At 44.1% G+C, this 12,683-nt stretch overlaps 1 protein-coding gene across 7 annotated transcripts in view; it reads right to left on the bottom strand.

Moving 5' to 3' along the window:
- The window catches only part of ARHGAP6 (Rho GTPase activating protein 6), a 790,573-nt gene that overhangs the window by 255,053 nt on the left and 522,837 nt on the right, over positions 1-12,683 (bottom strand). For 6 of the 7 annotated variants that reach the window (XM_045164531.1, XM_044937362.2, XM_025277134.3 and 3 more), the window contains exons 10-11: positions 12,245-12,342; positions 1,899-2,170 (exon numbers count right to left, since the gene is read on the bottom strand). In XM_045164531.1, the coding sequence (XP_045020466.1) occupies positions 1,899-2,170; positions 12,245-12,342 (370 nt within the window). The remainder of the gene's footprint in view (positions 1-1,898; positions 2,171-12,244; positions 12,343-12,683) is intronic. The other variant, XM_025277133.3, reaches the window with a different exon arrangement.

Below are 12,683 nucleotides of genomic sequence, written 5' to 3'. Positions count from 1 at the left end.
CTGCCTTCTAAGAGGCCTATTCCATTTGGGATTCACGAAAAGGCTCTTTCTCTGTGATGGCTGTGGTAGACAGAGTAAGTCATGATCCCCAAAATCTGTGAAGATGTTATAGTGAAAAGGGTCTTGCAGGTGTGCCTAAGTTCTGGATTTTGGAATGAGGAGATGATCCTGGATTATCTGTGTGAGCCCAGTGTAATCACAAAGGTCTTTATAAGAGGGAAGTAAGATAGAAGATGCTATGTTGCTGGCTTTAAAGATGGAGGAAAGGGCCATGAACCAAGGCATGCAGGCAGCCTCAGAAGCTGGAAAAGGCAAGGAAACAGATTGTTCCCTAGAGTCTCCAGAAGGAACACAGTCCTGTGGACCCATTTTAGATTTCTGACGCCCAGAACTGTATGATAATAAATTTTTGTTTTAAATCACTAAGTTTGTGTTCACTTGTTATGGCAGCCCTAGGAAATGAGTAGAGTTGTCATGGGTGACAACAGCTTCAACCGCATCAACATAGAGACAGAGGAACAATGGTTATAGTTTGTTTATCTTGCCTACGGAATACTCCTCTGTGGCATCAGCAGTCACAGTCCTACATGTGTTTATTCATACACCCTCCCTAATCCGTTTGTAAATATTTACAGCCTAAGGTTCTATCTTAGGTGTTCCCACCATCTCATTTAATCCTTACTACAATCCTGAAACCTAAGAGCATCTCAGTGGTAAAGAACCCGCCTGCCAATGCAGGAGACATGGGTTCAATCCCTGGGTCAGGAAGATCCCCTGGAGAAGGAAATGACAGCCCACTCCAGTACTCTTGCCTGGAAAATTCCATGGACAGAGGAGCCTGGCGGGCTACAGTCTGTGAGGTCACAAAGAGTCAGACACGACTTAGCATCTAAACAAACAAATTCGGCAACGTGATGATAATGACTATTTCTAGAAGCAAATGTCTACTGGTGCTTCCCTGTGTTCAGCAGTTCATATGTGTTCATTCTCTCATTTAATCCTGAAGAGATGTCCCTGAGTCCATTTCACGGATGAGGCAAGTACTTTTACGTTTTAAAAAGAAATGTTATGCCTGATGGAAATACCAACTACTGTTTTCACTGTAAATTAAAAGAAATTTTTGAAAGGAATACTTGTGAAATAAAAATAAAGCTGCTGTGATTAAAAGCACCAAAAAAAGGGAGCCCTTTCAGAGTGACTCTTCAGAGAAAACTATATATTTGTGATACAGCAGCAAGAATTTGTATTGTGTCTTCCAGTGATCAGTTTAAAAGTGTCCTGCGAGTCCTGACCCTGAGGAATTGTTCTGTGGAGGGGGAGTACAAAATTGAACATTCAGTGGTCAAATCCATTTGAGAAAAGCTGCAAACCAACCCCTCCCTCCCATGGTGGAAATTCATGGTGCCTGCTAGCAATGTAAAGATTTTTGAGAACTTGTACAGCAGAGAAACAGTTCACTTGGTTAACTCAGGCTTTCCCAAATGTTTTGACCATGGAAATCTTCTTTTGCCTAAAAGTCATCATTGCCATGGAGACTTATTTGGAACATGCCTGCTCCTTATATAGTGAGTTCAGCTTGTTCTCTGTATAAAAGTAACAGCAATGGCGGGGTGCCATCTTAGACTAAAAGATATGTACCCAAGCCCACAGGCCAGGAGCCAGCAAGTTCCTCGGATGCTGGAGGGGAGAGTCAGCTGGGACTGTCTGGGGCTCACTGAGCTGGAGACTGCTTCCCACCTAGCTGGGTGTGCAGGGACTCAGACCCAGGATGAGTGTTCGGCAGGTCCTCAGTAAATGCTCATTGAATTAGAGAAACATGAAACAAGGAAGGGTTGGAGACTAGGTCCAAAGCGCCCACACCAGGCCACAGGTGCAATCAGAGGGACTGGATGAATTACCTTTGCCAAGCCTTGGTCCAGGAGAACTCTCCCTCGACTTCGAGGAGGGCAAGTGGCCCACCCGGCGTGCACACGGCTCCGGCCCTTTGTAAAGCTTCTCTGAGCCCCCCGGCACCACGTCTTCTTGCATAGCCAGCAGGGAACGCTCAGACAGCACAGGGGAGTTGTTGTCATAAGGGGAGAGGTCTCCGCTGGAGGCCTTGTTGGAGTCTGTGGACGAGTGCCTTCCTCCCATGGAAAAGGAGACTTCCGACCTCAGCATGTCAGGGCTTCTGGCACAAGGAGACAATTACAGGTGTGTGAGTGTGTTAGCAATGAGAGACCAGATTCAAACCAGTGGACAGGTTTACAAATGACGGCAGGAGAATGTGTGGACACAGGGGCTGAAACAAAAAAGAGTTTCTGAGCAAGGTTCCAAGACTCCTATGTCAATCAGGTGAAAGCGTTTCTATGAAATGGCCAGCAGATGGCAGCAAAACCCAACGGATGTCACAGGAAACGGCAGGGCGAAGTGACAAAACCCTTCAAGGTGCGTCGCTGAAATGCCTGTTGCCTCAATCCCTGTTTCCATTTAAAAATTAAAATCTGATGCTCGCTATCTGTTAAATAGGGAAAACTGTAGATAACTCTTTAACTTTCCTCAATATCCTGAATTAAAAATAATTCAGACAAAACTATGAGTGAAACGTTACATGCAGTTTATGGACACCTTTTCTCCTTTCACCCAAATACTAATGTTAATCAATCCATCCTTCCTGACAATGATGATGATGGTGGTGGTGGTGGGAATAACTGTTTTATGGATAAAATGGTGGCTAAAAAGATATGACCGTCACTGGAATCCATGGTATTTAAATACACCTAAAAGGATTCTACAAGGCATGCGTGCTTTTACAAATTGATGTAAAGCGTACTAATGAGCATGTCCATTAAGTTTTATATGAGCATGAGCTGTCACAGCAACAGAAATAATGGGGAAAATGTGAGCCGAACAGGAAAACAAGAACATCAGGAACATGACAAGACTGTTTGAAGTCTTACCTGGGAACATCTGTATTTTCTACTTTCCTCAAAACAGTGGCCCTGACAACATCTTAAAGGGAAATGATCACAGATTGATTAAAAGTTCCCAAACCTGCTTCTGCTGCCCCCCCACCCCTCACCCCACTTCACTTCTCTGGTCTTTACTTTCTTTTGAATTAATTTTTCAAGACAAATCCTTGGTGATCTTATAGAAGGTAACCCCATGCCTGAGCAAGCCCTTCTTAATCTAAGGGTTCTGTGTATGCAGGAGGAGAAAGGATGCTGTCAGGGGGTCCAGCTTCACTGGGGGCTCGGGCCGGGCTTACTGACAGGGGAAGGCAACTCAGCTGTGACAAGCTTTCCCTGTCACCGAGGCAGTTAGGGCCCCAAGCACTTTCTGCTGAGGGAATTTCTTACCCACATGGAATAAACAGTCCTTTCCTTGCCTCCTCTTTAAACCAATGACTGATGACCTTATGGGAAAGAGCCAGAGGACAACCCACGAGGATGGTTTTCCAGAAACTTTAGGCTTTCAATGAATGAAGGAAAAATAAAAGGAACTTACTACTTCTGCTGGAAAGTGGAGAAAAAAACGATTTAACTGCCATCATTTAATTAAAGGGGAAAACTCTCTCTGATTCTATGGAGGGAACACAGGACAAAACAAACGGACCCTTGTCTGTCATCATGGGGTTTGACTCTCACTGGGGACACTCCACTGTGAGAATGAGCAAATACAAGTGTGTTGAACTGGAAGCCACACAGAGCTCAGCTCAGAATCTGGGTTCTACATTCTGACCGGGGCTAGACATCAAATTGCCGGGCTAACTTCAGTTGTTTTTCCCTGTTTAGTTGACATTTTTCCATTCATTAATGAAAGTGTCTTATGTCTACTCGGAATAAGTCACAGTGTTATTTCAATAAGAGTGGGCACATAAAACCTGCTTTTATGACCTGTTTTAAAGAGAGCCTAGTCAATTCCTTTGCCAAATTAAAACATCTATCAGGGCCACAGCTGCTTTTGGGCCCCCTTACAACAGGAAGAGAGTTTTGGAAAGGTCATATTGTAGCTCATGGAGACCACAATGGTTTGGTCTCATATCTTGCTCATCTGTCTTACAAAACATACAGAAAAGAATATATAGAGCAAAACGTAAGTTGCAGATTCAGTCAACAGTTAACGTGCATCAGGAAGAACACCCCATGAAAGAAATTTCTTGAACATCTCAAGTACCAGGGACAGTACTTCTGACAGCACTTTGGACATGGCAGCGTCCCCATCATCTGGGAAATGCATCACTGGTTGGAAATGCGAATTCGCAGGCTGCCCTTTGGATCTCCCGAGGGGACTGGCAATCACAAGCAGGGCCCAGGGCCAAATGAACCCGCAGGGCCCCACAGTGAGAATAATGACTAGAATTTCAAGATGGTGACAACAGATCATTAAGCCAAATGGGTGCTGCTTCTGAGGACTGAAAGGGAACCTCTGGGTGCAGGGCTTTAAAAGCCCTCCAGATAATTTTGATACTTGAGAGAAGTCAGATACCAAACCTGAGATACCAAGCCTACCTGCCCTCCCTCACCCCATAGATGTGACCGTGGGCTATGGATCTATCTCCTCGGAGGCAAGTCAGCAGAGAGATCACAGGTACTGGCCACAGCCTCAGCCCCGGCTGGCAGTGGGGGCAATGGGCTGGTTCTGACTTCAAGCTGGCAGGGCTACAGTGGATTAGAGAAGAGAGCGTGCCCATCACAGCCAGCTCCAGCCTGCAGGAGCCAGATCACTGAATGCCATCTGGTTATGGATCAGAACATGATAAGGGGAGGGGGCAGGAGGGGCCAAGCTGCCTTTCTCTGCTCTTCAGTGTCATTCTCCAAGTCAAGCCACCGAGCTCACCAGAGCTGTAGCCCCCATGAGGGAGAAACCGGAGGAGGAGGCCAGAGCTAATCCCTGGGGGTGGAGGCGAAAGCGGCAGACACAGCCCATGGACCTCCTCAGTGGGGCTGGGGTCACTCCCAGGAACATGGGCAGGTGGGGAATCCCTCTTTCCCCAGCCAGTATACCTAGCCATGGAAGCTGATGCAGGTTGAGTGCACATGGTGAACAGCTTGGGTAGCCTCTTATGTGAAGCAACCCCTTGGCCTGGCAGAAGCACATAAGTTGACATGTATATAGAATTCATTGTGTGGCAGCAACTGGATGAAGTTACTGTTAACAACTCTGATCACACGTCAAGAGAGGACCGAAAGAAATGAGGGGATGCTGACGTTGCATGGGGCCGAGACTCTGAAAATGTATTTGATAGATACTGTTTAAAATCATGGGCTTCCCTGATAGCTTAGCTGGTAAAGAATCCTCCTGCAAGGCAGGAGACCCCGGTTCGATTCCTGGGTCGGGAAGATCCTCTGGAGAATGGATAGGCTACCCACTCCAGTATTCTTGGGCTTACCTTGTGGCTCAGCTGGTTAAGGATCTGCCTGCAACACAGCAGGCCTGGATTTGATCCCTGGGTTGGGAAGTTACCCTGGAGAAGGGAAAGGCTACCCACTCCAGTAGTCTGGCCTGGAGAATTCCCTGGACTGTATAGTTTAAAAGTATTCAAAATCAATAGTAAAATGCCTTGTTTTATGCTTACAGTTGGTGGCTCTTTTATATGTTTAAAGTATTTCCTATTTATCATTTTAATTTCTCAGCAGAGGTCAGTAAGGTGGTGGCCAAATTTGCCCAAGAACCCACGCCCAAGGGTTGTCTTTCTACACGTGTGCATATGCGCTCAGTCGTGTCTGACTCTCTGAGACCCCATGGTCTGTAGCCCTCCAGGCTCCTCTGTCCATGGAATTCTCCAGGCAAGAATACTGGAGTGGGTTGCCATTTCCTCTTCCCGGGGGATCCAGTCCCCCGGGATCCAGTCCATGGATCAAACCTGCGTCTCCTGCACTGGCCAGCAGATTCTTTACCACTGGGCCACCTGGGAAGACTTGTCTTTCCACACGAGAGCCCACCAATTAATGAAATAAAATGATTATATTTATTCCTCAGAAGTCTCACTATAATATTGGGAGTTCAGAGTTTTCAAAAATTTTAGTGTCACTCCATTGCTTTATCATTAAATCAACTGGAAACAAATCCAGGACCTTCCCTGTGAGTATCTTTGAAAAAAATGAGACAAGCTGTCACTGATATCTTCTCTAAGATTTGCCTCTAAGCTAATTCACCTCTTGGAAGACAATTTTAAGTTCAGCGCTCCAAGTAAAGGGCTAAAATATTCATGTGTTTATGTATAGAAAATATTTACTCTAAGCAGTGAGACATCGTTGAGAGGCACATGGTGTTCTGTCTCTCTAGGTGTTGGAATTTCATGGATTGAGGTGGGGAATGCTGAGTGGATACACTGCCAGTTGACATGGGTTTGCCTCCATGACTGGAGAGCTTTCCCATGAGCCCTGAAAGCCTCGGGACCATCCACAGCATGCATGGCCAGTCTTGGCCAACCAAACAGGCATGAGATGGACACGGAGAGCGAATTGCTTTCTCACCCTTAGCTGGTCCTTGCAGGTCAGGGTGTAAACACGCTGGCAGGGTACTGTGGGCAGGCCTGCACTGCAGCCGGAGGCACAGAACGCGTTCTGTGGACAGACGGAAAACTCCGGTTCAATCACCGGAAATGGCCGGCCCGGCCCCTGACTGAGCGACCCCAGTAAGAAACATCCTTGGGGATTTCAGACTTGCTTTGGTTTCATGATTGGTTCAGCAGTGAACTGATAAACCTTCCGTCTGTTGGAACTCAAAGCACATAACCATCGTTGACGCTGTTAATTGTGATTGGAAAGGAATCCACTGCCATAGCCACTCTGGATTTATGGAAGATTTTCACATTCATCATGTTCACTTCTGCAAAACATCCCTTATGCAGAATCCTAGGGACAAAGGCAGCCCGCTCCAAAGAGAAGCTGACATGGATCCACACTCCCACCAGGAGATAGACATTAGAACTTGCCCAGGTCTCCTAAAATTTTTGTTGCTATTTTGTTCATTGTAGATCTTTGGCAATGACATTGGTTTTTAAAAATTGCTACATTTAATTGTTGTTCATTTTGATGACTGTTTTAGCACACCCTTAAAACTGGCACCTCACTTTCCTCACCCTAGTCCCAGCCCTGCTCTGTTCTGTTGCAAATGCCTGTGTTTATCACACCTTGTCTTCTTTGATTCTGTTCTCATCCCCTACTTCCTTACATGCCTAAATCAAGGAGGGGGGAAATCTATTCTAAGTATCTTTGGAAAAAAAGAGCATATAATTCCAATAAATATACCAGACAAGCAATTAAAAAACTAGAAGTCTTGCCTTTTTAGTAATATAAATCTCTTCTAATCTCCTCTTGGCATTCCATTTTGGTTGAAGCCAAAAATGTAAGTAGACAAGCACAAGGAAAAATAATGAATCCTCCTTTCACTCCCCCAGTTCAGTTGTCACATACAGAAGAGGAAACAACTCAAATGGAAGCATGAAATTCCCAACTATTACTAAATGTTTCATCTTTCAAAACAGAAATTATGATGAGTATGTTCTTGTTCTTGGTTTGACACTCTTTTGAAAATTTACTTGTCCACTCCAAATAAAATCTTATGCAGTTTCCACGTGGGGCACAGGAACCTAAAACCTTATTTAGGTATGTGAATTGATGGCACAGAACAGAAGCTTCAGGAAATAAATCAAAGAGTAGGAAGAGAATAACAAGGGAGCTCGTGCATATCAGTGCACTTACAGAGTTCATTTTAGAAGTTACTGTTGCTTTCCACTCTGTGGTCTTCCTGAAAATCCTTTCCATTCTTGCATTTTATAGCCCTTGTAGCTGAGTTTTCACTAAATAAAATCTTCAGAACAAGAGTTCTGTCCATTTCCATTGCACACAGCTTATCCAGGTCCTCCACCTCATGACCTGCAAACGGAACCGCTTCCTGTCCGTTTCAAACTCTACCTGACCTGACGCGATCAGGTCACTTTCCCAACTTCGGTGCCTTTCGTCCTCACCCCTCTTTCTATTCTAGAACCATGCCACCATCCCGATGCCAGTTAGATCAGGTGGGCTTTGCCTTTTCCCAGAGTGCCACAACTTAACACGGATGGGTTCTCTCATGCCATGTTGCCTTCGTAAGTTACTGTCTCATGGACAGCAAGGCAGAATCTAGTGGCACCCCATTTAAAACTACTTACACATACTTACCAACTCCTAATTTGGTAAGTAGTTATAAATGAACAGAATGATGAAATGCCAAGCAATGTGATAATGATCATTAACGAATACTAAGCATTTATTTAAAGCCAGATACTAATAGCCAAATAACTATAAAGTTAGTACGACTTTTTCCTCTTTATTTTTTTTTTGGGCCGCATGGCATGTGAGATCTTAGTTCCCTGACCAGGGATCGAACCTGCACCCCCCTGTATTGTACGTGCAGAGTCTTAACCACTGGACTGCCAGGGAAGTCCTCATCCCAGTATGACTTTTTATCTCTAGTTTACAGATGAGGAAATTGATTTACCCAAGACAGCACAGCTAACTAGAAGTGGAAATGGGATCTGGACTCAGGCAATCTGGCTCTGAATTCAAACCTCATGACCAGCATTTTGTATCATATAAGCGTGTGCTATTGATGGGTAATTGGCATGCCAGTGTTGCCAGCACTGGGGTCCTGCAATTTGTCAGCTCTGTAATCTATCATGACCACGATCTCTCATCACTAATTCTTCGCCACTGCTTCTTGGTTTAGGCATCACCACTAAGCTTGCCATTTAAGGGCTTCTGCCCTCTGTGCTGGCCAGCTTTTTTTACTGTGTCCCCAGCCAGCTGACATATTTACTTTTATGACCAGGCCCTGGTTCAAGCTCCCCAAACATCCAGGCCTATTGACAACCTCTCCAGCCCTACAAAGTTCCCTTCAAATCCTTGCTCTTCTCAGAAGCTATCCATGAGACAGCAGGAAACATTTCTTTCTCTTCTCCAAAGTTCATGTGGATTTATGGTCTGGAGCACTGGTTGCCATCTCTGTCAACACAGAGCCCCCTTTGGAATGTAACAAATCACCTAACCTCAACTCTCTGGATGACAGGAAATATGTAGTATCTACTGGGGCAGCTCTCAGCTGGCAGTTCTTAGCCTGGCCACTTGAGAGAGAATCACATGAGGGCTTTGAAAATCCCGGTGTCCAGACTGCACCCCAGAATAAGTGAATCCGAATCTCTAGGGGGGGCACCCAGGTGGAGGTATTCTTCAGGTTCCCCAGGTGATTCAAATGGGGAGACAAGGCTGAGAACCAGGGACCCAGCACATACCATTTGTCCCTTGGAGGCCTACTTCAACAAACCTGCAAGCTCTTAAAGATGTGAGCTTTTATAAATAGGATGGATAAACAAGAAGGTCCTACTGTAGAGCACGGGGAGCTATACTCAGTATCTTGTGATAAACCATGTTGGAAAAGAATCTAAAAAATGAATGTATATATATGTGTATACATATATATATGTACATATGTGCACAACAGAATCACTTTGTGGTATGGCAGAAATTAACACAATGTTGTAATTCAACTATACTTCAAAAAAATTGAAAAAAAAAATTGCCTTGAGATTTTAAGCTTTTGCTCCTCAAAGTGTGCACCATGGCCCAGCCATATCACAGTTCCATCTGAGGGTCTGTTAAAAATGCAGTTTCTCAGGCTCCCTCCCCAGACAGAGTGATTCAGAGAGTTTTTCAACAAGAACTCCTGGCGACCCAGATGCACAGTTAAGTGGAGAAGCACGCTTTAAAGCCTGCAGAGACTATCTACAGCTCGAGGGTTAGGACTTGCAAGCCTCAAATGGCCATTAAAAATCCATATTTATTTGTTAATGTATGTATTTTCATTTCCTGGCAGCATTATCACCCTTCTGAGCTGCTGTCTGACCTGTATCCAGAGGGAAAAACTAGACACTCACTTCTTACTTAGCCGGTCTTCTCCCAAAGATTTCTGTTCCATGGCACTCGTCTCTGCCATCTTCCATGCTCCTGTGAGCTCACCTCCCTTTCCTTGAAGCCCTGTCACTCACCCAACATCTTGGAATAGGGTCAGCTTGCCTAGGCCTTGCGATTCTTGTTCCTATGGGGACAGGCAACAGAAGAGGCCAAACCACTCTACAGCTTGGGATGGGCTTAATATGATTCCTCCTTTTCCTAAGATCAGAGAAAGAAAGGCCCATTTATTGGTGTTTATATGCAAAGAGTGTACTTGAAAACCACACAGAAATAACTTCTATCACCTATTCTTCAACGTATAATATTCATGTACTTTTAAATGCCATGTAAAAGCAAGAAATTCGGCAAGTCAAAAATCAGTGTTTTTTTTAGGTGTGTGTTTTCTAGCTTTTCCACAGAGAAGTGGTTTAAAGGCAGCTTGACGCGGGATTCACAGAGAGAAGGCCACAATGTCTGTTCTCTTGCAGGGGAAGGAAATAAGTAAGTTCCTTTAAATTCTGGTCGCACAAGATCTACTGCGAAGAAAAGCCCTGTGTTAGTTTAAATTAGAATCTACACCTTGATGATAGCTAGGTATCTCAGGAAAATTTAAGAAAGACTGATTTTCTGATATGAAAAGTAAGACCATGAAATGCTAGCCCATGTATATAATTTGAATTAATTTTTATTCTCCCTTGCTCTTAGGGCTTGAATCTAGGCAGAATGTCTTACTTGAAGCAGAAATTATCTTGATAATGATTTGCATAGAAATGGATTTTAAAAAGTGCTCTTGAAAGGATGATCCACTTAAAAATTCTTCACTGCTCTATAGGACATAGAGTGAAACTGAACTGAGCAGGGTTATGAACGTAATGACCCAGAAAAGAAGGAGGCCTGAACAATGTGCAATTTCTTTCCACCAAGTTTCTGTAAAGAACATAATTTTTAAGCATTTGAAATAGTTTTAAATGAAAATTAGTACATCAAATTCAACATCAGTGTAAAAGAACAATTTAATGCATGTCCATCTTTCCAAGATACCACTGAATAAGACAGACCATTACAGTATTTATGTATGACTAAGAGAGAAAATGCTATGAAGACATGTCACTAATTATAACATTAATCTCAAACTTATGGATACCAAGGAGGGGAAGGGCTGGGGTGGATTGGGAGATTGGAATTGACATATACACACTACTATGTGTAAAATAGATAACAAATAAGAACCTACTGTATAGCACAGGGAACTCTACTCAATACTCTGTAATGACCTATATGGGAAAAGAGTCTGAAAAAGAGGGGATATGTGTATATGTGTAACTGATTCACTTTGCTGTACACCTGAAACTAACACAACATTGTAAAGCAACCATACTCCAATAAAAAATTAATAAAAAAAGATTAATCTTAATTTCAAGGATTATAAAACCTGGGGGGAAATGTGTCTTAGAATTGTTGAAATTCAGTAGATTAAAAAGCACAGCATAAATGATACTTTCACAAAGGATCACAACTTTTCCTGTCACAAATTTAGGGTTTGGTGCCTTGATGGCAACATCGTTCCTGGTTCATGATGCAATATTGTCCCCTTAACTGGCTTTGTTAAATGTTTGGCGCCCTCCATACACTCTGCCTCTATAGCCAATGGTGAAGAGAAATCATAAAATCTAACCAGCAGGAAAAATTCAGTGCTTCTCCTTTGGGGGAAAAAATGGTGGCAAACCATAGCCTACAGGGAGGCTTGTATTTTCCTCATTGCAAACATGGGGGCCTGTGGAGACCAGTGTGCGTTTCTATCAAAAGGATGCTAGCTATAAAGAGTGGGCAAGTCGAGAGGGTGAACATGTCTCATTTCAAATGGCCACCTAGGCCTTGGCTGAGGCCTGTCCTGTGGTTTGGTGATGCACCTGTCCCGCTGGTGAGTTACACAGGTAAGATGCATCCAGGCGCATCCTTGGGGGCTGCTAAGCACAGTTTTAAGGACTGTAGAAGTGGAATCACTGATGCATATCACTGTCAGTTCCTGCACTTCCTGCCAGTGTGATTTAGTGGCTTTTTCTTTTTTTTTCTGGTAAACACAGTCTCAAGGGGCTGGAAAAAGACAAAAAATGAAGCAGAAAAATCCCCAAAGGCACTTTGTAATTTGACAAGTCAATTGGTAAGACAAGGATTTTCTTTTTAGGGGGACAGATCAGATTTGCCAGGAAGTCACCAAAATTCCACTCAAGTCACCCTGCGTGGAGTTATGTAAACTTTTCTAATTCTTTGGAAACGGAAATAGACATCCCCAGGATGATTTGAGAAGATGGGAAAACAAGCATACTCACGAAGACTGGGAGGCCTTCCTTCTGAGTAGATAATCCACCACATCCGGATCGGTCTCTAACAGGCTGATCAGCACTTCATTCTGCAGATCCGGGGGAACCTGCACGGACCAAGTGTCGAGGCATAAATAAAACCGCTCCAGCAAGAGGTGAACTGTGGTTACCGGCAGGCTGACAGTAGCGTCTAAAAGGATGCCTCAAAAGTTATCTACAGTCTATGGGGTCGCACAGACAACAAAAGTTATAAGAGAACAGAGGGATTTGTTGGTTAAAACCAAATCTACACCAATCCATGCAGCCAGTTTCATTCTTAGAACAAACTGGATGATTACCAGAGAGTCATACTCACTGGGCTTCCTGGTCGCTCAGACTTACTGTAAAGAATGTGCCTGCAATGCAGGAGACTTGGGTTAAATCCCAGGGTTGGGAAGATCCACTGGAG

This window comes from Bubalus bubalis, chromosome X (genome assembly GCF_019923935.1).
Source record: "Bubalus bubalis isolate 160015118507 breed Murrah chromosome X, NDDB_SH_1, whole genome shotgun sequence".
Taxonomy (NCBI): Eukaryota; Metazoa; Chordata; class Mammalia; order Artiodactyla; family Bovidae; genus Bubalus; species Bubalus bubalis.
The sequence above is the reverse complement of the archived record's forward strand: the minus strand, read 5'-3'. Positions and strand labels throughout refer to the sequence as shown.